This window comes from Haliotis asinina, chromosome 2 (assembly GCF_037392515.1).
Source record: "Haliotis asinina isolate JCU_RB_2024 chromosome 2, JCU_Hal_asi_v2, whole genome shotgun sequence".
Taxonomy (NCBI): Eukaryota; Metazoa; Mollusca; class Gastropoda; order Lepetellida; family Haliotidae; genus Haliotis; species Haliotis asinina.
The window spans coordinates 15,022,023-15,047,664 of NC_090281.1; the positions used below are offsets into that span (position 1 = coordinate 15,022,023).

At 39.5% G+C, this 25,642-nt stretch overlaps 1 protein-coding gene across 1 annotated transcript in view; it reads left to right on the top strand.

Annotated features, from left to right (window-relative positions):
• LOC137273302 (centrosome-associated protein 350-like) overlaps nt 1-25,642 on the top strand; it is a 122,162-nt gene that overhangs the window by 81,929 nt on the left and 14,591 nt on the right. Inside the window, exons 7-29 of the mRNA XM_067805858.1 lie at nt 4,554-4,613; nt 6,613-6,795; nt 11,397-11,525; nt 12,285-12,365; nt 12,865-12,984; nt 13,561-13,725; nt 14,134-14,205; nt 14,543-14,829; nt 15,373-15,497; nt 16,444-16,706; nt 18,010-18,105; nt 18,318-18,478; nt 18,843-18,944; nt 19,444-19,594; nt 19,870-20,239; nt 20,994-21,062; nt 21,332-21,485; nt 21,590-21,787; nt 22,076-22,464; nt 23,220-23,350; nt 23,480-23,620; nt 23,984-24,276; nt 25,062-25,169. Coding sequence (XP_067661959.1) covers nt 4,554-4,613; nt 6,613-6,795; nt 11,397-11,525; nt 12,285-12,365; nt 12,865-12,984; nt 13,561-13,725; nt 14,134-14,205; nt 14,543-14,829; nt 15,373-15,497; nt 16,444-16,706; nt 18,010-18,105; nt 18,318-18,478; nt 18,843-18,944; nt 19,444-19,594; nt 19,870-20,239; nt 20,994-21,062; nt 21,332-21,485; nt 21,590-21,787; nt 22,076-22,464; nt 23,220-23,350; nt 23,480-23,620; nt 23,984-24,276; nt 25,062-25,169 — 3,848 coding nt within the window. The remainder of the gene's footprint in view (nt 1-4,553; nt 4,614-6,612; nt 6,796-11,396; nt 11,526-12,284; nt 12,366-12,864; nt 12,985-13,560; nt 13,726-14,133; nt 14,206-14,542; nt 14,830-15,372; nt 15,498-16,443; nt 16,707-18,009; nt 18,106-18,317; nt 18,479-18,842; nt 18,945-19,443; nt 19,595-19,869; nt 20,240-20,993; nt 21,063-21,331; nt 21,486-21,589; nt 21,788-22,075; nt 22,465-23,219; nt 23,351-23,479; nt 23,621-23,983; nt 24,277-25,061; nt 25,170-25,642) is intronic.

The window sequence follows — 25,642 nt, forward strand, 5'->3', positions numbered from 1 at the left end:
GAAATGTTAGGAAATCTGTCTACATATTTTAGCATAACACAAACTGTCAGGATTGCTGACTTGTTAAATGTTTATGCAGCTCCAAGTGTGGTGCATATATAACAAGTAAACCTTAATGTAGAGTGGTAGTTGGTGTTTATTCATGAGTTGGTGTTTATTCAAGAGAGCCACAATGTGCCTAGTGTTGTATGATCCCCATAGAATTGAGACTGATAATACAATATGACGTTGAGACTGACATCCAGTGATCGAGGAGAACAAATACCAATGCCTTGAGCAAGCTCTAGATGCATGGATGTGTGCGCTATATAAATACCCTACCCTACCCTACCCTACCCTACCCTACCCTACCCTACCCTACCCTACCCTACCCTACCCTACCCTACCCTACCCTACCCTACCCTACCCTACCCTACCCTACCCTTACCTTACCTTACCTTACCTTACCTTACCTTACCTTACCTTACCTTACCTTACCTTACCTTACCTTACCTTACCTTACCTTACCTTACCTTACCTTACCTTACCTTACCTTAAGTGCAAATCACAGTAACAACTACGGCTACAACGATCAAGTTTCATTCATCCAAAATCGAGTCTGATACCGTACAGGGATTGATTATCCAATGGGAAGTGTTTTTTCTCGACATCGTAACTGCTACACCCTGTACGTAACCTGAAAGAAAGCTGCCCGAAAGGGATGAGCAGCTGCAAATGTTGACGATGGGTGTCACACAAAAACTGACTCTTAGAGTTAAATGAAATCTAATGTTTTTACTTGTATGAGGAATCGAATCGAAAATTATCAATTTGAGAGTCCAATGTTGAATCAAATCAAGGTCTGGGTGAATCTTTGCAGTAACAACAAATACCATCTTTTTTAATGTCTTTTGTTTGACTCGAGCACTTGAACCACGATCCTAGTTCTGCCCAGATCTTCAGAGGTAGAGCAGAAAGACTCTGGTAGAAAGCGATATGACGAGCAGTCATGGGCAAGGTTTAAGACACCAAGATCCACTTATCCTCTGGTTGTTGGGTTTAATCCAAAGCAATATTCCCATAAATAGTGGCATAAATATTCCCTTGGGAATTCCAGGCTAAAATAAGCCAGCTTCAATATTGTTCCAGTGAACGAAAAAAGTCAAATATTGATCGAAAGAAGTATTAAATATAATTATCGATTGTGAAAAACATTATTTCGATTAATCAGAATTTGGTTGTTTTAGCATAACACATACAAATAAAATAAATTTGTACCTGTAAATTTGATAAATATTAACAAATAAACATGTGCTCAATGACGTAAGGTTATTTCGATAGCCTGTCTTTGAATAAATATTACATCATTTGCATGATAGTATTAGTTATGTGAAACATTAATTGAAAAATAAAACTAGGGAAACCCTTAAAATTGGTGATTACATTAAAAATGTATACATTTTGATTATGATCGATAATTGTTAAGCACAATAATCACTAGTGGATTTGGTTTCCGATTCCAAACCCTAGATAATACTGTTTGACGTTTTCTTTTGATGTCAAGATACACAAGCTTGTACAGGATTCATACAGGTTCATATGGAGCACACAATCCTTGATGAATCCTGGAATGTTAATTTGTTTTCCTTCATAATTGTGGAAAATAGTAAATGTGAGTGAGTAAGTTTTGTTTTACGCTGTTTTTTGCTAATATTCCAGCAATATCACGGCAGGGGACACCAGAAAATGGGCTGCAGACATTGTAACCATGTGGGGGATCGAACCTAGGTGTTCGGTTACCGAACACTTTAACCATTAGGCTACCCCACCGCCCTTTGTGGAAAATAGAATACTGTCTTAAAGTTATTGAAAAGTGAAAAAGTACATTTTGAGGCTGACATTTTATTTTTCACGTTAAGTACCAGTGACAAACAGTGAAATACTTTGACTAAAGTAAAATATGGTTAAAATTCATTGCATATATATGTTTGTCATAGCATTGCAATTTTTGGGATTGTATATTATTGACAACAAGTGCAAATATTGTTGTGTAAAATATTCTGAGACCTCTTTGATGTAATCGTAATGATGTGAGTACCATAACTCACATGCCATAACATAGACTAATAGCAATCACAGCAGTACAATCACTGTGTCACATGGGACCACGGCTTACAGTGTATTAAGCTTGTGTGTACCAATGAGAAACTCAGGTCAGAGATCAGTCTATCCAAACAAGCCAGAAGAATTTACAATCTACCAAGATATAGCTGGAATTGTGCTAACTGCTTCGATAAACAACAATCAACTATTATAAGCATTCACAGAATGCAGTCAATCAATAAAGTTTAAAAGTTCATGATTGCTTGTACCCATCAAATATCAGGGTCTCTATAGTCTGTTGGGTGAATAATCTTCATAATGTCTGAACTGTTTCATGTTGGAAGAAGCTGTTGTGCCTGGCTAAATAAAGAGATGGATTAGAGTAGAGGCTATTCATGATACTGTTTCCCTGTGCCTGTGGAGATGTAAGATTTTCCTGAAGACTAGGTATAATAGGTATGTCATGCCCTGACTCACCCCGATCGCTGACTACATTAAGTTTTATATTACAGTGTGGTGAAGATTGCTATCTAACCAGCCCCGATCTAATCTGGAATCTTAATATAAATTCCTCAAGTGTGATTTGAATGAATACACATTGCTGGATGGCGACCTGGCTGCTTGTGGTGGAGAAATTAGAGTCAGTTATGGATTGTGTCGTCTTGTCTATCTAATAGAAGCTTATTTGTCTGAGTGAAGTGCTCATGGATTATACTACAATCAATAAGCTCATGTTGTTGATTCCAGTACAACACAGTGTTTCTGTAAGGAACAATCAGACCTTTTGTTGGAGATGTATTTGTGGGTTGAGTAATCAAAAGGAACACTTTTTGAGCTGATTGATTTTCGGTACTGAAAACAAATACGTGGAGGTAGTAAGAAGTATCCTACAGAGTTGGATCAGATAGCCAGGAACTGTGCTAATGATCCTTGAAGATAATAGAAAAATAACCCTGCATTTCTGGGGCATGAACATAGTCTTTATCCATATACAGAGCCCTTTATGCTTTAACAAGTTAGGTATGAGTAAGATTTAGAAAGAAACTTTTTTACCATAGATTATGAGTATTTAAGTTATTTAGTTAGATTGTAATTATTTCTACAGTTTTTATCCAATATGATCATCTGGAAAGAAGTGTATGTAAATTACTTCTTCTGCCGTGCACAATGCCTGAGTTCCCTGAGTGTGAAGATGCCCGAACATTCCTTGAATTATCTTATTTGAAGTCATTTCACAAATGAGTGTCTAGTTTATATAAAATACACACAAGTTGAAGTAGTTTCAGTCTCTTTTAATAACTGACAAGAAACTGGAAACCCTGATCAAGCAAACAGTTAAAACACAAACTCAATGAAGCTGCGAGTCTGGAGTTTGATATGAACAACAATTCTCATACCTTAATGGTGACTTTCAATTTCTTATTTAAGTATTTAAACATCAAATGATATTGAATAATAAACTGTAGCAAACAGTTTGATGTCTACAGTCTGTAGAACAGTAATACCAGTATAAACAGGATAAATAACAAACCCACTATTCTTTTCCTGGTTGTATGATTTTATCCATGAAAGTGAATCAATTTCTGTCAAACAATTATCTGTATGGGAGATGAATTTCCAGTACAGTGGAAGCTCTCAAAACTGGCAGCCCTCTAAACCATCTGCCCTCAATATCAGCATCAGAGTTTGGTCCTGGCAGAAGCTACTTAATTTATGCTGTCAGTCTATTCCATATTTCGGCACATCAAGGAGAGTCCAATAAAATGTTTAACGGTATTTAACGCTCCCTAAACTGACATCCAGTATCTTGGCTGTCCTGTTGATTGGCATTAAGCTCATTGCCTGATAGAAGTATGGATAAGGATTTGACCTAAGTACATGAAGGAAATTGGTGAGCGACAGGCGTCAATTGCATTATAAATTAATTGTTGTTTTTCTGTACTTCACCCAATAAGACCCTATCCAAGAAATGTGATACAGCCAGAGGTGGAAAAGTTTCAAAAGATGTTAACTCTTGACTCTTCTTCATGATCATTCTGAGATTGAAAAGAGGAAGGTTCTCTAATAGGCATGCATTTCCTGCCTGTCCCAGTGAATGCCGGTTTAGAGGGCTTTCACTGTAAAATGGATAATTGAAGAGCATAATTTGCTTAGTAATGGATTGTGTACAATGCAACAAATAGCCACATTTGACTGTCTGGGGTGCACAAGGAACTACAAATTGGAACACTGAAATGTGCTCATCAGAGTTATTCCTCTGATTGTTTTAGGGTAAGAAAACGAATACCTCTGCTTCAGTAAAAAAAATAAACCATGAAAAATTCTCACTAAAATTTGAAGTGGTACATATGCGTGAATGGTCTTGTAACAATTACTTACAGACTGGTCTGATGCACTAAAGATCGCATGACAGTACATGATGTGTGTCTGAATTTGTTACAGCTAAAAGTGTTATGCTCCCTATATTTCAGAATTGTTTGAGAAAATACGAGAGAAGATTCGCCAGCAGCGCCTTACAGCATCATCTTCAGGTATGTTGTGGAACTGTGTGAAAATAGGTTGTCGTTAGGCAAGTAGTATCTCCTTACAACTGTTGTTCTGTTGTATGATTTTTTAAACTTGACAATGATCAGTATTAATGACTTTTGCAGATTGTCATTGTGTGCCCATTGTCTTTACTACACATAAGCCTTTCATCTTTCTCTGTCAAGGCAAGAATCTGTACAGTGTTGGGCAGTCACCATGCTACCCCCTTGGCGACTCCAAGGCCCCATTTACTACTGACGAGCCTTAACTCTCTCTGTCAAAGCAAACATCTGTGTGTTTAGGATAGAACTATTAGAAGTCACTATTGCTGCCTCCTGCACTGCGTTATCTCCCTTGGTGACTCCAAGGCCCCATTTACTACTGACGAGCCTTAACTCTCTCTGTCAAAGCACAAATCTGTGTGTTCAGGATAGAAGTCACTTGCTGCATCTGCCATACGTTATCTCCCTTGGCCACTCCAAGGCTCCTTTTACTACTGATGAGCCTTTCAACATTCTCTGTCTAAGCTCCAAACTGTGTGTTCAGGATAGAAGTCACCATGCTGCCTCCTGCACTGTGTTATCTCCCTTGGTGACTAAGGCCCCATGCTTGGGGTCGGAATGTTGCAGGGAAAGAGATTGTTTTATCAGGACTTGAGTGGGGTTGACAAGCCGAATCGCAGTGTGGGAATCAATGGCAGTTTTATCTGCTTAGTGTTCAAGAGCTCCACAGAAATGTAGTTTCTAATTCTAGGTGTAAGAACTGTCTATTGTTCATTTGACTTCCTTGACAGAAAGACTGTTAAACACGCATTTAGACAATGGTTAAGTGAGAGTCAGTTGGAGGCATGAAGAACACAAGTCAGAAGCACATAAAGTAAGGAGAGTTTAAAAATATCCCTCGTCTTCATTTTCTGATTCATATAGATAGATCTAGACGTGAAACTTATGAAAAAGAACTATTTCAATGATTTATGCACAGTTTGGTGGTCCAGTCTGAGAAAGGGCCTGAAACTTGTTACAAGAGCTGACTATGATAAGAAAGGAGTAGTCTGATTTAAGCCACTTGTCTGAAGCCAGAGTAGAGGAAACTTATGTTTGGTCCAGTAAGTTACGGAAATTGATCTAAGATTTTCAAGCCAGTAGTTTGGGTTCCTCGCCTCAAGCATCTTTGGCTAGCCTGTAGTGTGGCCCTGTGATTGTGTGTCATTCTATTCTGATTGTTGCTGTGAATGCTTTTAATCATGAGTTCGTCAGGAATGAACTGTTTACAGGCTGCTGTGGTATTGGAATGTTACTGTTTCATACGATGATCAGGGTAGTCTGGTGGTTACGTCATTAAGACGTCTTTCCTTTTCCATATTGTTTTACGAAAATAATATAAAATCTGTATTAAAAGATAAAGAACCACTATGCATGACAAAAATGTTTCTCAAAGTTGCATAGAAAGTTCTTTTAAGGAAGGATAATGTCACTAGTACAGGAACTTTTTGGAAAGCTAACCTCACTGTCATGGAACGTTTCCTATTTTCTAGTGTTTCTAATTGTTTCTGAGCCAGTGGGGTAGTGTTCGCTTGTCATGCTGAAAATCCAGACTCGATTCCCTACATGTTTACAATGTATGAAAATCATTTCTGGTGTCCTTTGCATTGATATTGCTGGAATATTTCTTAAAGTGGTGTAAAACTAAAATTCACTCACTTGCAGTATGATCAACATGTGTATGTAAGAGACACAGGAGACCCAGTTGTATAAAGCACTGTAATTGTTGTGCGGAGTTGTGTCCCTTTGGTATGCCAGGAACATATGATGAATCTCAAGATTGACCTGATCACGTTTCTTGGATTGTTAGCATCTGTATTACTTTTGGCTCTCCTCCCATATCAGGGAGTTGTGAAGTTGTTAGGCGATTGAAATATTTATGTTCAAAGAACCATTGGACCAAATGAACTTCATGACACTTCTCAAGGCCAGTTGGTAATTCTACGGGAATTTGTTTGTTCAGATACCAGTCAAGACAGTATAGTTGCAGCATCTGGAGGATTGGCTGAGACAGCAGACAACCCTCAACATGTCCTGCACAGCATCGGTGATGCTGTCCACACAACTACTGTAGCAGATGGCGTGGCAGACAGACAGCCCAGAGTACGGAAGGTGGCAGCAGGACCACCACTTCCTGTATACAAAGGTATTTTGGGTGATACCAGTGATGGTTATGTTTTCTTTTTGTCACATTTTAAAGAAGGATATAGACGTGATAACATAAACTTACACTGATTTGAAATGAATGAGCTTGAATTACGTTGGTGGTGACAGTCCCTGTCAACTTGAAGCTACAAATTGCTGTCAAGACCCTTTCTCCAAATCAGAGTTTCAGTCCAAGTTGGCGACATGGAACATTGATGGTGTTCCAGGTAATTGAAATAGTAGAAGATGGGTCCAAGCAAACGATCACATTTTCTCAAATGATTTTGGCTACAGCTTCCACTGCATTTCTTGAAGACTTTCTTGAAATTGAAATTGCAAATGGAATTTTCAAAGTTTCTAGATAAAACAAAACAGAACCATCATAGAACTATAAGTATGTTTTTTTTTTTCATACTTATCTGCCATAACAGCCTGAATAGGAAAATCTGAAAAATAGAGCTAGCCAACCACTCAATTCCCAGCACTAGCATGAACAGATGCAGTGTAGGAGTTGGTAGTCTCTGCTTCAGTGAACAAGGATGACTCGGTGCATCTAAACACAGAAAAGCAGCCACATCTTCAGCTCTGTGATGAAATCTGACCCTGTCTATTTTGTCTGTTCTCATCTATAAGTATAAGTCCAACAATATTTTTAGCTGGATTGGCACACCATATTTACCCCCTTGTCAAGGAGTTATCTTGTTTTGATTATCAGCCCCCTCACCAGACAATATATGACATCTTCAAAATACAAACAGTATGTGTACATTGTACGGTGAGAATATGGTGAATAGTGGCAATAAAATAGTCCCTACTTAGAGGCACGGTTTAAAGTGGGGCGAGGTTTGAAGTGTGAAGATATGAAATTGTCATAAATCTCTTTGTAGTCAGCTTGTCAGATGGCTACCTGTTACCTCGTAAACTGAAGATGTCAGTGTGTTAACAAGGCTGATCCAAAACTGACCAAACTGACTTCACTATCAGTTCCACATACCCTGAGCCCAATGTTGACAGGCAGACGTAGTTATGGTGGTGGTAAATAGTTCCACATTCCATAAGGTCATCACTTTATGACAATGGCAGAATCTCCTACTGATAAACTGGTGGAATATTATGGCCTTGAATGACGTTTAGAAGTGATATACATAAGAGGGAAAATTATTGATGTCAAATTCTGTAATGTGGGGAATATGAAGTTCCTGATGAAGTAGTAGGATCATACTATGAAATGTCGTGTGCCTCATATTAAAGAATTTGACGTCCATAAATTTATTATGAGGGGAATATGATCCAAAGTCATTTCAATGTAGTGGAATTGCTGTCAGTCATTGTCAATAGTGAAGTGGGACGGTATTCTGATAGGATGGAAAGTGGTTGTAGTTTGGGCCATGGGCTGACTAGTGTTGGGAATTGGAAACCAAATCCACTCTTGTTTATCGGAGGATTTGTGGTGAATGGTTGTCGATTATATTTGAAATATATATACATTTTTAATGTAATCACCAATCTTGAGGATTTTTCCCCAGTTTTTTCTAATTAATGGGTTTTTTTTATAACTAGTGCTATCATGCAATGAAATGCACACACGCAAGAAAGACACTGGAATTGTAATTAAAGGGGCCCTGAGGCAGAGCAATTTCTGTGGACTGGTGGTTTCTTTTGTTATTGTTTTTCTCCCGTGAGTACCCGGATGATATCCCAGAATTCATGACTGGTTTGTGACCTCTGCTGTGCCTCCCATATGCACAACTGCTAGTTTATGTGTAGACTGATCAACAAAGATGAAGTCATCAAACTCCTTGAAGTTTACTCATCTGCCAGTGAAAAACGTTAGGACTGAAAAATAACCAAGTCAGTGTAGGTCTTTATATTTTGTCTGATAAGCCTAATTAGTTTCTTGTCACATTTGTATGCATTTTGAAAGTTAATAAGGAAAACCCCCACACGGTCTGCTTATACTTACAGTGAATTTCTAACATGATTTTAATATCTAAACATTGTATGGATTGCCAACGTGAATCATATTTCACACACACCCTATTCGCGACCTAGTGCATGTTTTCTGTAATATGGATTCTGCCGAAGGCTACAAGAAATAAATTAAAACAAAATGCAAATATTAAATTTAAGACAGACGAAAGTTATAGCAACAATGTCAGGCTATTACCTTGTTCAGGAATGTATCCATCAATATTGACATAAAAGAACGGTATTCCATTCATCTGCAGCTGGTAAATAATCCTGCTGTATGTCTTGTATCTTTCAACAGTCTAATATGTGAAAAAGTGACACATCGTTTGAGAAATTTTCACACTGTTGTACATGTATACATAATCTCACTGGTCACCCAGGACAGCACACCTGGCAACTAACTGTATGATGTCCGCCATTAGTTAGCCAATAATGAGCAACAATCATTCAATCAATGATGTTGTGGTTAATTCTTTGTAGGAATGATGTTGCTTTTACACTCGTACTTTACGACAGGGTGTATTCAGTATAGATTAAGTAAATCTACACTCATAAACACTGCCTTTTTGACAAATCCGCTGTGGAAGTAATTAATCAATCAGTGTGTTATCGCTTAATCCTTTGATCGATGTTTGTGTTTGTAACTCAGCTGATAAACCCTCTTGCATCACTTACATGCACATATTACATAAGTTGCAATACATTTGCCACTACATACCTTAATTTATAATGTTGAGTATTTTTACTCCAGACAGGAGAAACGCCAAATGGGAACCTATGTCAAGTAGTTTTAGTGGTGTTACCACCATTTATACCTGTTATAAATTCATTAACTGACCAGCCAGAGAATGATGACAAATAATATGTGTAGGTTTATTCCATCAAACGCGAGTTACAGCAAGGAAGATGTAATCTCTGTGTCACGTGCAGCCTGAAAACACTTTTGTGCCGAAACTGTTTTGAGGATACCAACAGAACTTCGTTGTTACATAAGAAATGTGCATAGGTATTTACTGTGTACTTGGGTAAATGGGTATAATCAGGTTTTTTTTATGTAAGAAAATTTTCAGATTTCTCTACCAATGGCAAAGTCGTTATTAGTTGTTTTATTATCATAGATAATAAACCAGGGTCGTAGCTACCAAAATTTACGTATGATGTTTGCTGTGACAGCTGGGCCAACCCTCAAAGCTGTCTAAATATAAAGCTTTGCAATCTTTCGGACTTATATGAAACAAATGGCTTGCTACGTGTACGTAGACATCATATTTGCACATAACATGATTAAATATCAAGGTAAAAAACACAGAAATAGGATCAAATTGGATCAGTCACTATACCATCTAGGCAACAGAAAAAAACTACACTGTTGGGATATTTTGTTACAATCAGATAAGGAATACCATGGATATTTTGAAATATTGCCATGTGATGGGCATCTGGCCTCCTCAAGTTTTAGGGTGAAGAAATTCTGCTAATGTGGACAGGAGCCCAGTCCCTTTGTCTGTTACGGATGAGGGAGCGGGTGCTGACCAATTTGCAGCTTGGTTTCATAATTAGACTGTTGGTGAGAAACATTATTCGCTCCGCATCAATGCCCTTTTAAACAATAAAAGTGGTTAATATTTTCAATGTGCATAGCTTTAAATTATCAATACAGTTACGGGGATTTCAGCCACAAGGTTCTGTCATCTTGAGGGATGCACACCAATATTATCAATGCCTTAGATGATTATTTTGCTGATGTCAGCTGTTAACTGGAGACCTAGTGGGAGAGCCAATATGATCAAAGCTGCTTAGTACTGGTGACAAGTGGTTCATGACACCACTTGATACTAGTTTTATAATTTCATTTCTGATTACATGACGTAATCTGCATTTTCTGTGTCCATACTGTTCTCTGCTAAATGCATCCATTGTACTCCAGGGCATGATTTAGTGCCTTGTTGCTTGCGCTGGTGCAACCTAACATTACGAAGTGGAGCCTAGTTATTAGCCGAACTTTCACTAGGTGCAAGTCAAGTTTTGAGAAGTAATAAATCAACAATAAATCTAACATTAGCATAATTATGCGAGTACGATTTATGAGATGTTAACCTACTTGCACCAGGTGCAACCTAATATAAAACCTAGTTGCACCAGCGAAAATTACAGTTTAGAAGAAAAATGGGCTGACATAATCATGCTTATGTTAGGTTTAATGTTGATTTAGTTCTCTTAACTTGACGCGCACCTGGTGCAAATTAAGGTAGTAACCAGGTTGGCTTTTTATAATATTGGGATGCACAAGTGCAAGCAGCGAGTCACTAAATTTAACCCTGTTATGTCATCCCATTTTCCTTCTGAACTGGAATTTTCACCGGTGCAACTAGGTTTTATCTTAGGTTGCACCTGGTGCAAGTAGGTTAACGTCTCGTAAATCGTACTCGCATAATTATGCTAATGCTAGATTTATTGTTGATTTATTATTTTTATCTGATTTAAGTAGGTTTACATCTCTTGATTCAAGCCCTGTACATTTTGTACTGATAGTTTCACAAACTATTGCAAGGCAGTGACCACGAGCAGATCCATTTGTGATGTGATTGCGTTAAGCTAGACAGTGATATATCATGTTGTTTTGTTGGGCAGGTTTCGCAGAGGTTCACAACGAACCCCGTTTTCAAATGGTGGTGAGAAGCAAGTCTCCTGTCCCACGGAAGAAACCCAAAACGGCAGTCGGAAAGCTCCAGCGGAAAGTGTCTGCTGATACACACAATGGTAGGTGAAGGTCATAAGGAGGGTTTATTCTCATGCAAGTCTAATAAAAAATTCAAGTGTAGTTTGAGAAAAACATTTTTTTAAGCAATCTCGTAAACATGATTTTTGAATGAATTTATGAAGATGCCAGTTGAAATTACAGCCGCGAGGTACTTTCCTTCTGAGAATAGATTTGGAAGGTTATATTTTACTTCTCAGAAGAAAATGGAAACTTTGATTATTTTAAATTCTATTTCTCTCGAATAAAGTGTTGGATTGGCAGATCCATATGCCAGTAATCAAGAGTAAGACATTGTGGTATGTTTTATGTTGAAATTGTTTCTGTACATCCAAGGGACTTATACGCTTAATTTTTTCTGTAGACCTTGACAACAAAATGGGGTCCCAGACACTTCAATGTTATTATCAATACTGATATTCTGTTGTGTATTGTGACCGTCACATTAATTGTTACAGTAATTAAATTGCAAAAGATACCAAAACCCAACCTGTAGCAAACTCAGTGATTTTTACGATGATGATGATGATGATGATGATGATGATGATGATGATGATGATGAGATTGATGCAAGTAGTACATGCTGAAGGCGCTTGTGTGGTTCCTGGATCGGATGTTGAGCTATTTTCTCAGTCCCAGTAGATGCACTAATATATTGTGTTGTGTCCACTATCAATTTTTATGCCTATAGGACGTAGGAATTCGCAGCCCATGAATCCCTGGTACATACCTCTAAGAAATGAGTGTATTTTGTTTTGCAGAGGGCACCAGCTCCAGTGAGAAACCGAAGAGACTGAGAGTTGTGGCCCCTGAGAAAGAAAGTTCTCAGCCTGGTGCTAAAGGTACGATAGAGTAAAGATGAGGGTCCAGCCTTGTACGGAACAAAGCATCGGCATGCATCATGCATAACATTTCTTTGAAGTTCAAGTTGTAATGGACTCCTTATTGGATTGGGGCGGTTGGATAGATTAGTGCTTTAAGCATTTGCTTGTTATGCCGAAGATCTGTTCGATTCCCCACATCGCACATTGTGTGAAGCCCACTTCAAGTCTCTGTCGCTGTGATCTTGCTGGAATATGGCTAAAAGCAGCTTAAAAAGCAATACTCACTCTCTCTCACTCGCTCACTCACTCACTCACTCACTCACCAACTCACACACACACTCACACACTCACTCACCAACTCACTCACTCACTCACTCTACAACAGAACATGTGATGAGTAAAAGTAATAGAATGACCATGCGTTTTCATGGAAGCAGTCCCAAAGGCAGTGAATTTTTTACTGAAAATTCTGACCCCAGATTGACAGTGTTGGTTTGAGATTCTTGTTGCCTTGCAGGTATCATCACAACATCATCATGGAGGGCAGGGCAGCAGCTCATTCTCCAGACACTTGGACCAGCCAAGACAACCAAGAAGTCTTCCCAGGGCAAGAAGTCAGATAATATCAACCCAACAGGCATGAAGCCATTTTTTATACACATTGAACAAGTTTTAGAAATTACAGGATAGACATAACTCAATTGTTGTAAGCGCTTAAGTCCCATAGTACATAAAGGCTCCTGTACAGTTATGCACTGGTTTGGTCTTTGACGTCTGCTTCAATAATGTTTGAATCCAAGAGACCCTCATTCTGTTACTTTCAACATTGGAGTTAAACAGAAGCACAAAACTTTCACCCATACTCTTTTACACTGCTGAACTAGCTGTTAGCAGAACAAGATTACATCTACAGGGGACAGACCAAGGTCACTGACACTTCGACTACTGGTGTTAAACTACATCTTGGACTGGCTTTTGAAGTATCAGTATTCAAGAACACAGAGAATTTTCTGAGTTTCATCTTCTTTGTATTCTTTGAAAACAATGTTTCAGAGCTTGTTCTGGACCCATCATCAGGTTAAACTAATGACCACTAATTGCATAAAGTCCTATGTGCCCTGACGGGACGTCCTTTGATGTTTCACTTGCAAATTGAAATTTAATCCTATTGTATAATTCAGTGTTATTTATTATGACATTTTTGACTAAACAGATGACAATAAGAATGAGGATGTACGTCGCCCTGATGGTGCTGAGACTCACAACCTTTTGTCCTCGGGCAACAGAGAGGGTGCAGTGGGAGGCAACACCATCTCCAGGATGACCAAGTCTCTCCCCGATGATGCAAGACGGATACTGGATGACCTTCAGCTTGATGGTCAGTTTTTAAAGTCTTAAGTCAAGAGACTTTCAGATCTGTGAAATCTGATGAGAAACTTGGCTCATTCAGGTTGTAAAGCTTTGATTTCACACTAGTCAACCTGAAACTAATAATTATGGTTCAAAATGTTATTAATGAGTTCTTGATCATTTGCTGAAGAAATATTCTGAGGTCAAATGTGAAGGTTCAAATCCTCATGGTTGAACTTTTCAAGTAAAACAGGCTCACTAGCAAGTGCCTCTTTTGAATGACAGGCATATGGTATTCTGAGTTTAGAGTATCTGACCCTACAGCGTGGATTATATGCTCTGGTTTGTCAGGCCCAGATTTATTTTTTCGCATACTGTTCTCATTCATTGCACCTGACTTTCTGAAGACAACATGTGACCTGCGATCTCTGTTCAGGTGATGGCGTGGATGGTGGACACACCAAGTATAAGAGACAGGCTGTCAAGAGAAAAGCCCTGAAACCTTCTGGTGAGTTGTAGCAGATATGCTGCTGGAATAAACATCTCAAATGGAAGAGACTGTCCATAGCTTGTTGGAAGTACTGTCATACAATATAAACCATCTGTTTGAGATTTTGAAGTTTCTGTTGTTCAGTTTTTAAATTTTTGAGAACTTTCCCAAATTTTTTTCCTGAGCGTATTCTTGAATGGACATCACCATTTTAAGAAGCTTCTTAGGTCTGATTTTAAGGACATTGTTTTGGGTCATTTCAGTCAACCTTCAAATTTTCGTATGTAATCATCACTATTTTCTACAAAATGACTCGAAACAATTCTGTTCACATCCACGCATTTGACCACCACAGAGCCAGAGAAGCAGCCATCTGCTGCCCCCAAACAACGTCACTACGACCAGAGCAAGGTGCGCAAGTTCATTGCGAAACAGAAGGCAGAGCGATTGCGTCAGAAGAAGGAGGAAGACCGAGCACACCGGGCGGAGCAGGAGAAAAGACAGCGCCACCTAGCAGAGCTTTATAGCAAACAAAAGCCAAAGGACCAGCCACCTCAACCACAGCCACGTGCTAAGACACGGGCGAGGAGGCCTGGAGGAGAGGAGGAGCCACAACATCGTGATCATCGAACTGTGGGATTAGTGAGTCCATGACCTCATTTGTCTGTCCAACCGATTTCAATACATGTGAATGTTTGAGAGATTAACAGTTTGCAAGACCACAAGCTAAATATATTTGAACACCAATTTCAAAATGTCTTGACACTTTAAGTGTTAGGTGGGTCTAAAGTTTCTTAAAGTTGCTGTGTTGAAAGACTTGTTTAGGCAGTTTTCTATCAGCATTGCTTTATTTTGTCATGCTTATGTTGCAGACTGTTGACTATAACACATGTATCACCATGTGGATTAGACTTGTCTCTCTGCAAAATGTTTAGTAGAATTTATTGTTATTAAACAGGTTATTAGTGGCTGAATGTACCAGATCAACAGATTTTTCCTGGAGACAAATGTCATCATTACTTTTGCACTATTTTGTCAGATGTTTAAATCAGAAAGAAAAGACATTCTTCTGTTCTGTTACCAAAATTGAAAAATATGTTATGGACATTTTAAATAGCAAAGACAGTGTCCTAGAAAATGAACTGTTATGAAAACTTATATAATAATTTTGAGTTTGTATCTCAGAACCTAGACTCAGACAAGGAGAATGCGGGTGGTGCACCAGGCATGGAGGTGGACGACGATGACTCCACCCTGACGGAGGGGACTGAAGAGGATGTTACACCAACAGGAACACCTCGGGATAGACGGTAGGCACATAAGTCATCTGTCCAACATCAGACCAAAAGTGTAGCTGTATTCCAACTGTTGTGCAAAGCATAAACTGTCAGTCTCCATGTATCAATTGTTCATGTGGCGCAGCATTTTTAAGACAACTGGCTGCACATTTGACGGTTTATTGGATTAAATCCCCAGCTTGTTAGCACCATGTCACCCTACAAATTTTGGTAGAGGATTTTATGCATCATGAACATGTCTGTAATGTTCATGCCTGAAAGAAATGCAAAGCTTTGGAAGTCAGTTGTTTTGAACAAACAGCAATTATGGTCAGTAAGTTTTCACCTGTGAGACTTTACCCAGGTGTGATTCCCCTCATGGATACAGTGTATGAATCACCTCTCTGGTGTCCAAAGCATTTGTAGGTTATTGCTGAAAGTGGTGTAAAATCAAACTCACTCACTCACTCTCACTCTCACTCTCACTCTCACTCTCACTTTCACTTTCACTCTCACTCTCACTCTCACTCACTCACTCACTCACTCACTCTACAAAATCATGCGCACATAGGCATATTCATTGCAATATAGAATCTCAAGCTCCACCACCCACACTGCTACTTTTTATCAGTCAGTCAGTACTCAGGAAGTGGATGTAGGCTACATTTGCATCTGGGTTTTTGGGAAGCAAGGCAAAAATGAGTAATGCCTTGTGGTGCAGTGGAATGCCATAGAATCACTAGTTTTATGTTCCTGCCACACACATATATACCTGGAACATTGCTATGCATGTGTGATCGATTGATTAAGCGATTATTTGATCAAATGCCCCAGCACTATTTGTTGTTTGTACATTTCAGAGTTGACAAAGAGATAACTGATCAGGCTTTGTTTCAGCCAAACTATCACTTGTGTTCTTTTGTTAATGTATCTGCTGTACAAATCTCAGCTTGATCAGATACCTTTCCTGTTTCATCAGAGATCCAGACGTTCCTCACCAGCTCCACACAGCTCAGCCAGGTCCTGTCACAGTTGGAGGTCAGAAACTCAACCTTGATGTAGCGGCTGTCCTGTCCAAATTCTCTGAGGTCGTCAATCGAAAGAAGGATCTAGGTGGCGCCACTTACCAGCAACCCATCCTTGAACACTCACATCGAAGCCAGGCAGACCGTATCCGGGCAGTGAAGGAGACTTCGGCTACGTTACAGAACAAGCTGGTCGTGTCTCGCAACATCATGGAAGGTTAGTGGAGTCTTTACAGTCTCCTGAGGCTATTTATAGCTTCGTCGTCCATAATGTAGTCATGCAGAGTTTCATCAGTTTTTCACACCAGAAGCCTATGACAGAGATGCCAACATCTATGATTTTATCTACAAATTTTTAGCCTCAAACTGCAGCAATACGATTTTACAAGAAATTCTAGGAAATTGAAGAAATACATATATAGTCAAAAACATATATTTTCATCGATTAAATTCATTTTCATCAAAAAGAGTCAGGAAGGAGAAACATAATGCGCATAATGTAGAAATGTATATGTGAAAGTAAAGCTTTACTCTTGATTAGTGTCACTTTCTTTCTCATCCATCATGATTTGATGGACGACTGATCTTATGGTCAGACAGCAAATTTTGATCTTTGACAGTACTATTTGCAACACTTTGTTGTTGGCGTCTCCGCCGTGACGGTTCAAACTCTGGTTCCCACCAATGATGTTGCTGGGTTTGTCAACAACAGCCCATGGCCAGAGAAAACATAACTGGTAGACTGAAGGCCATTTGTTGTGACCCTTCTCTGCTTGATTATTTCTGTATATTGCTAAATCTCTATAAACCTTTTGTAATTATAACATAAACATGCCCTCTGGATTATAGTAGCCTTATTCCTGTGGTTACACAGATACAAACAGAAAATGAAATGAAGTTTTAAACACTAAGTGATAGCTATTCCTAGTGGTAGGTGTTGTTGACTACTGAATTATCTCTCCTGATCCTGACGTCACAGCCTTGTTGTTTGAAAGTCCTTTGTAATTTTTCTGCATGGTCTACACTCAAGATGCATAATTTCAGGACTTTCCTTTCCTCATCAAGCTACTGCCAATTAACATTTCATTATCATTATTTGTCAGTCAACTTCATGTTTAAGTGTCACATGTCATGTTCTTAAACCAGTGACAGGATTGTACATAGTATTGTTCTGATGATCAAAAATAATTGAAAATTTAGCACAAGGAGGATTAGAAATAATTATCGATTGTAAAAGACATGTTTTCGAATATTCAGAATTTTGTTAAGCATAACACACTTGATGAAGTAAACTAACCATTAAATTTGATGAAAATTCACGAACAAAGGTGTGCTCAACACCATAGAGCTATGTGCATTGTAGTCCAATTCCAATTCCCAATTATAATTGTACACACAGACAGCTGAGGATGTCTTAACTTGGCACTAGGATTCCATAGAAGCTGATTAAAACATATAAACTTGAAATATTGAAATTCTAAAATCATGAACTTAGTGAACTGATTTCCTTGTTTCTTCAGCTGCGAACCGAGGCCTAGATGTTAATACAATGCCACGCTATGACAGGATCATTGGCTCACGTGATGATTACCAGGTGTTTGACAGAAATCTTCCAGGTCAGTTCATTTTAGTTGTTGTAAATTCATAGAAACCTGTTAAAGTGTTGGGCATCATACTTTGCTAATAAATTTGAAAGTGTTCATAAAGATTGTATGAAGTTTCAGAGGTGTTGCACACACACACAAAAATTGATAAAAACACGCAAAAAAAAAAGAAATAATGACCTGCATGTTTTGGATTGTAATTGTGTTCTCTCCTTTCCTTCAAGGGTCTCGCCTTGTGCCCGGTGAGAGGGATGCAAATGAAGCTGCAACCCGAATCCAGGCAGCATACAGAGGGCACACAGTACGCCAGAGCATGAACTGGCCGCTTCCCTCAGGCACAACTCTCGGTGAACGATTCAGGACAGGGGAAATGATTGGGGATATTGTAAGTAATAGAAAGAAAATCATCAGCATTTCTGGAATTCTTGCATTAATTCTTGTCAGTTTCTATAAGCTGTCATTGACATATCTCTGGTAGTCATGGTAACTTAATGAAACACATTTACTAATTGAACATATGGATGGATGGATGGATGGATGGATGATGTTGTTATTGTTATTGACCATTTGTTAAGAATTTTGAAAGAATTTTTGCATGGGCTTCACATAGTTGTGAGAAAGGTCATAATCCCCAAACTGATTCCTTACTCTTTCAGGATGTTTGTTGATTTTAACGTCTGCTATCTCCATCACATCTCATCTTTTGGATGACAGTGTAGATTCTGTTGAAGCCTGACTATCTGTTGTAGGATGCCCTAGAAGAGTCTTCCATCACAGAGACATCCACCTTCAGCGACATCACAATAACTGAAGATTCCGAGAATGAGTCCATGAACTCCCGCCCTGGACAGGTAAGCTTGTCCTTGCCATTGTTTCAACATTTTTAAAGAGCTTAATATTTGAAGATAGAATTAAATGAACCTTAGAGATATGAAAAAAGCAAGGTAACTGATTTGCACTTTGTAGAAAACCAATTTCCATCAGTTTAGGGGAAGTTGTGTGTAATGTTGGGTCATTAGTTTAAAGATCTGGGTTTGATTCTCCACATTGATACAGTGGATGAACAGACAGTGTGGTGTAACTGGCTCACAGGGTAAGAGTTCCGCCCGTAACTCTCATTTGAAATGTGTTGTATTTGTTGGAATTACTTTGAGAGGTAAAGTTTGTTATACTTTAGACATAGTGTTAGGTTTAGCTTATTATAAAAACAAACCATAAGCCTATTTTGTTGGTCATATAATGATTAAGAAATATTCAGGATTTATGGGCTGAAATCTTTCCCAGTGGAGTAACATATGACAGTGCCCTGTATGTGTTGATGCTGTCTGAATCATTATGCCCTTTCTGCAGATGTTAAAGCATGTGCGTGGTGGGGCTAGTGACCATCACCTTCGAACTACTGCCTTCAAGCCTACAAGCAAGTATGTGTGGGAGGAGCCACGAGGAGACCCACTGTCAATCATGAATGTCCACCAGCGCAAGATGAAGAGCTTGGGGAGGGGTAAGTTATCTCCCTTTAACTCCTCTTTCCTTTATGCTGACAGAGGAACCCAAAACTCTAAACTGAGGTTATTCTAGATTTCAGTCTTTGTTTCTGGTTTTCACTTTTGAAGTTGTGAGAATGGGTTTGTCTTTATTTCTATTTTTACACTTTTCATCTTTTTGGAATATTGTTTAAATAATTTAATACATCTGGTTGCTAGGAAGAATTTGCTTGTTGGATATGTGCTGTATGAAGTTCCATTGATGGTTACTTGTAGTATCATGTTCCCACAGAGAATGATCGACTGGCTGCAGCACCGAGTCTTCCAAGGGATAGTGCAATGAATTCTCAAGAGGCTAGACAGTTAGCCAATCAGGGAACATTACCACAGACGTCCAATCAGGGAACAGCATCAAGGCTATCCAGTCAGCAGTCAGCATCAAGGTCTTCCATCGGTCAACAACCAGTGTCCCGACTGACTGAGTCTGGCTCTGTGGTCAGTGAACACATGGGGATGACGTCGGGGAAGGGTGAGGTGCATACACAACCTAAGTCACGGGACCTGGTGAGAGTCTCAGACAAGCAAAGTTCCACCCGAGTGGATGAAGTGAGTCGCCGGTCTCAGCCAGCGGAGATGTCCCAAGTTGACAGCAGACACAGCAGGTAAATAAGGTGATGCTAGATGTACTTGAGACATGTGCAAGGGATAAAAGGATAGTTGTTGTTACTGGCCAGTAAAACTCATCTCTCGTGATGCAGAATGTATCTGAGGGAGGAAGGAAAACGACATTTCAGTGTAGGTTCTACCACCGTTATAAAACAAGTGAAGTTTGCATAATTATATCTCAGTTCTCATGTGATATAGAATATATCTCAGTTTTCATGTGATACAAAATATGTCTCAGTTCTCATCTGATACAGCATTTATATCAGTTCTTATGTGATACAACATGTATCTCAGTTTTCATGTTTCATGTTTACAGCACTTGTCTCAAGTCTATTGTGATACAGTGTGTATCTAAGTTCTCATGTGATATGGTATATATCTCAAAATTCTCATGTGATAGAGCATGTTTGTCAATTCTCATGTTATACAAAATTTATCAGTGATACAGCATCAGTTCTAATGTGATAAAGCATATATCTGAGTTCTCATGTGATACGATATATTTCTCAGTTGTCATGTGGTACAGCATGTATATCAGTTCTCATGATAAGTAGGACATGACTCAGTTCTTGTGGTCGTCTGTAAATAATCAAGTCTGGAACAGACAATCCAGTCTGACACCTGATCCTGTAAGTCGCCTCTTACAACAATCATGGGTTACTGAAGGCCAATATTCTAACCCCGACCTCCACGGGTAGCTTATGCCAGAGGTTTTTTGAGTATATTGTACATTAATGTCATGTGTTTCAGGCGGGACCCAGCCAGTTTTCGGCCTGTTCGAGAAAGCGTCACTGATGAGTCTTGCATCCAGTCCTTAGGGTAAAGTACTCTCCATCATTATCAATTGCCAGTCAGGCACTGTTCATATGTTTATCTGTAATGTAATCGTTGGCCACTTTGGACCAACATCAAACGATGCTACTTACTATGATGTCCATGAAACTGAGGCATTGTTTTCTACTTACCTATGTGTCTGTAACTGGCATAGGTCCATAAGGATGTTGCTGTGAAAATGCAGTAATACAATAATTTGAAACAGACGCTCATGTTTAATCATCTATTATGTGACTTACTTTGTATGTTGACAGTGAGGAGGATGAAGACCGGACTCCCACAGCCTCCAGACCTAGCTCCAGACATGGACTTTCACACAACAGTGTCAAGATGTCGGAGGCCTCGGGTCACGATTCTGATGCTTCATTGGTTAGTGATGATGAAACGCTGAGGTCAAGGTTATCAAGGGTAAGTATGTTCTCCATGTATTTCCGTCTCTGAACATTGCCTGTTAGAGCCAGTGTTCTCTTTTCTGGAAGAAGTATGATAAAATATTTTTTGTTTGACTCTAGCATGAGTTACCTCCCCCTGGGGCTGAGAGCCGTGAACCTGGACGCTTCTCTCCAAACACCCTGGAGCAGAAGATGTATGCAGAACTGAATCGTCTTGAAAGTATGGAAGTGACACTACATCAGCTGACCAGTGTTGACCGCACACGTGCTGTCTCCATGGCCCAGCAGGAAACTGTATCCCTGGCACAGATGCTGAAGGTGAGTTTATTGGCATAGAATAGACACTGGTTGTCCCTGGCTCAGAAGTTAGTTCACCGGTGTGGACTAAACATACTCTGTCCATGGCGCAAATGCTGAAGAACAGTTGACCAGTGTAGATTTGACCTGTGTAGATTTGAGTGATGTATACCAAACGTATACCAAATGTATGTTCACATTCTCACAGTTTTAGTGTTTCGAAACGCAGTCAGTTCTTATTTCCATTTCCTTTCAGAATTTTTCAAAAGTGCTCATTACACTGTGTTTTTATTTTCTTGCTATTTCCAGGCTAGACAACAAACGCATGAGCATGAAATGCGTCAGCTCAAACTCCAGGCTCAAAAAGAAGCCTATGAGGCCAACCAACAACTTGAAGAAACCCAGAAAGCAGGGTCAGGTGCAGCAGGAGGGGCACCGCCCCGTCTGAGTCGCGAGGAGATACAGACACTGAAGAAGGAGGCCATCCGGGCTGCAGCAGAAGCCTGGAACCTTGGTCCCTCAGACAATAACAGACGTCCAGGACGGAAAGACAAGTCTAGTTCTCGGGACACAGTGTCAAGGTCAAGGGGTCAAAGTCAGAGATCAGACACAGATGTGACTGATTCCTCATCTAGGAAGCCACGGAAACCTATGTCAATTTCTTACAGTGTCAGCAAGTCATATGTGAGACCTTCAAGGTAAAGTTATTGCATAATAGTGGAAGATACCTCTGTCATGATGTCTTTGCCAAAGTTGTCAAAGATGTCAAAGACCAGTGTCATATATTGTTGCGGTCATACCATTCATAGTGACATACTGCCTGAGTTGCACAGTCAGCTTTATCAGTGCTGTGTGTAACAGTGTTTAAATAGTAAATTGGGGTATTGGGGCAATAGGTCGGTCTAGTTGCCCCCTGCTGCAATGGGGTTCTTACATTCTGATTCTTGTTGACGCGATATCTCATGAACTGTTGTACCCAATGTTTTCGAATTTGGTGACAGCCTACAATGGGGATTATGCATACACCAGTTCATTTTGGTAACCTTTACCCTATTTTAAGGTCCCTACGGCACTTTGAACACTTTTCAAAATCTTGTTAACCAAATATCTCATGCACTGTTGTACTCAATGTCTTTACGTTTGGCTACAACCCCCATTGGGGCATTACACTGCCATCAGTTGATTTGGGTGACCTTGACCTTAATTTCAGTGCAACGACTCTTTGAACACTTTTCAAACTTCAGTTAATGCAATGTCTCATAAAACTCCAGATTGATTCCCCACATGGGTACAATATGTGAAGCACATTTCTGGTGTCACCTGCTGTGATATTGTTTGAATATTTCTAAGAGGAAATATTGAAAGGTATTGAAAATTGCTCTCTATATAGTAGAAAAGAATCCAGGTACAATGACTGTTTGTCAGCAGTGTCTAAGGGTCTGATAACTTGCAGGAGTGCCGTGTCAGAGAGTGTTAGAACAGCCAAAGACTCTCAGCAGGACACTGACAGTGACAGCATCCGCACAGCCAGTGATGCTGAAGGCCGGGACATGTCTAAGATGAGCATCAAGGAGGACATCAAAGGTGAGATGATTCCTCTGATGGCAGATAAAGATGAGCATTTGTGAGAGCTTTCTTTGCATTTAACTTCTGTAATAACCTTCTCTGACTGATATACTTCACAGACTGATTTAGCATGTATCGGTTCAACAGATGAGGACTACACAATGTCTTTTGATGAGTCCATGACAGAAGATGAATCCTTCAGACAAGTACTGCCCTCAGAATCTCATCGGAAAGAGGTCAAGCGTCGCCATGCTGACTCATCAGTTTTATCTGCAGCTGATGAGACAGGTAGTGCAGTAATATATGTCCTTGTTGATTAAATATTTGTGTCAGGAACGTTTAAGAAACCCTTAAAAAAACCTGTTGAGTCTTTCTAAAGCTGTTATGTCATTTTTGGGATTGAAATTCATTGTCGTTGTCAACATTCAAATATTTATTTCATTATCAAATTGAAATACCACTAGCCTTGCTGTTCATGTGTGTTTGAGATGATGTACTCATACGCTGTTGTGCTCACAGGCAGGTGCATTGGCATATATGTGTGAAGCCCATTTCTGGTCTCCCCGCCGTGATGTTGCTGGCAAATGGCTAAAAGCAGTGTAAAGCTGAACTCACTCTCTCTCTCTCACTCACTCACTCACTCACTCACAGGCACTGGCAGTCGTCTTGCCATTGGAGACTTGACTTCACTGTTCGTTGGTGAGGACAACTTCAGCAAGTTCACTGCAGAGATGGTGCGTCAGATTATGCGTGAGGAGGAGCTACGAGCACAGCACCAGGCGGCGCTCTTGCGACTGCGTGAGAAGGCCCTGAAGGAGAAGACAAAGGCGGAGCTGGCGTGGATCAAACAGCAGAAACAGCTGCGTCATCGAGGTCATGATGACAAGTACCCCGAGATCCACAAACAGGAGCAGTCGATTCTCCGGAGGCAGAAGGAACAGCAGGTGAGGTCTTGGAGACTAGGCAAGGTTTTGTGGGTAGAATTACTGTTGAAATACACAGAAACATTTTTAGAAAGTCTGTAACTGTCTGGACTATTTCTCAGCTTTTGGCAATTGGAGTTGTGGCATCTGTGTCAGAGCAATACAGACAGTACATGGCCTGGACTACTTTTTGTAGGATGTTCATTTTTGTGGAAGCCATGGTTGCTGAGTAGGTCAGATCACTGACTTTCTCTGCATGCGACTTTGGCTCCTCACTCATAGAGAATTGGTTCAAAGCTATTAGTTTTGATAGTACCACATGCTATTGCAAAAGTATTGCATAGATGTGAACATTTGTAGTAGTATTGCTATAGTAAAAAGAAAATGGCTTGATACTAATTTGAATCAGCTTCGAGAAAGTAATTGTGTATTGTGTCAAAGTTTTTCTCCATGTCATGATTAAAACCAGAGGGAAGTAACTCTAACACGAAATTGTCATAATCCTTCCAAATCAATACATGAGTATTCTGTTTTATTACTAAATGATCAGCCGTGTAATCTGTATTACTTTGAAAAAGGATGTGTGTTGAAAAGATTGATTGATTGTTATGTAACTTTTTGGCATCAATAACTATTTATAGTCATAAAGCAAATAATTGTGATACATGAATAGTTTGATATGAAGTCCTTGGTTCTCCTTTGTCAGGACTCTTTAAGACTTTGCTATTGGTTACTGGCTGTTTATCTGCAATAGTAGCTGTGATAGAACTGCATTCAACTCTCACTCACTCACATTATGTTTGTAGGAGGAAATTCGACGACTTCAGGAAGCCAACAAGTTGGCGAGTCGGGAACGCCAGTCTCTCCTTCAGCAGCATGAGGAGATTGCGAAAATGAGACAGTCCACAATAAAGGTAAGGATAGCTAGAACGTGACTGTATGTCATAAGGTGAAGATGTCACATGTTTTATAGGGCACAATTGGGTATTGAACCGAAATGAATCAGAATTATCGTGTCCTGCAACTTCAAGTAGGATCTTAAAATGACCTGCTGGCAATGTAGTTTACTTTAAGCCATTGACGATTATTAATATTCATTACAGCCAGTACATACTGTTCTCGTGAAGATCTGGGTTAGAATTTATGTTTAGCAACTCATGCCTGTCGCGGAAGGTGACTAAAGCTATCGGGGGTTGAGCCTTGCGGACTTGTTTGAGACATGTCATTGCCTTCTAATTATACTGGATTGTCTGGTCCAGTACCAGTTATTTGCAGACTACCACCAACAAACACACAAACAGAATATGTTGGATTTTGCAGACGTTGAAGTTAGAAAAAGACATCACTGTGATGATAGTGTTTACTCATGTTTACTCATGTTTACTCA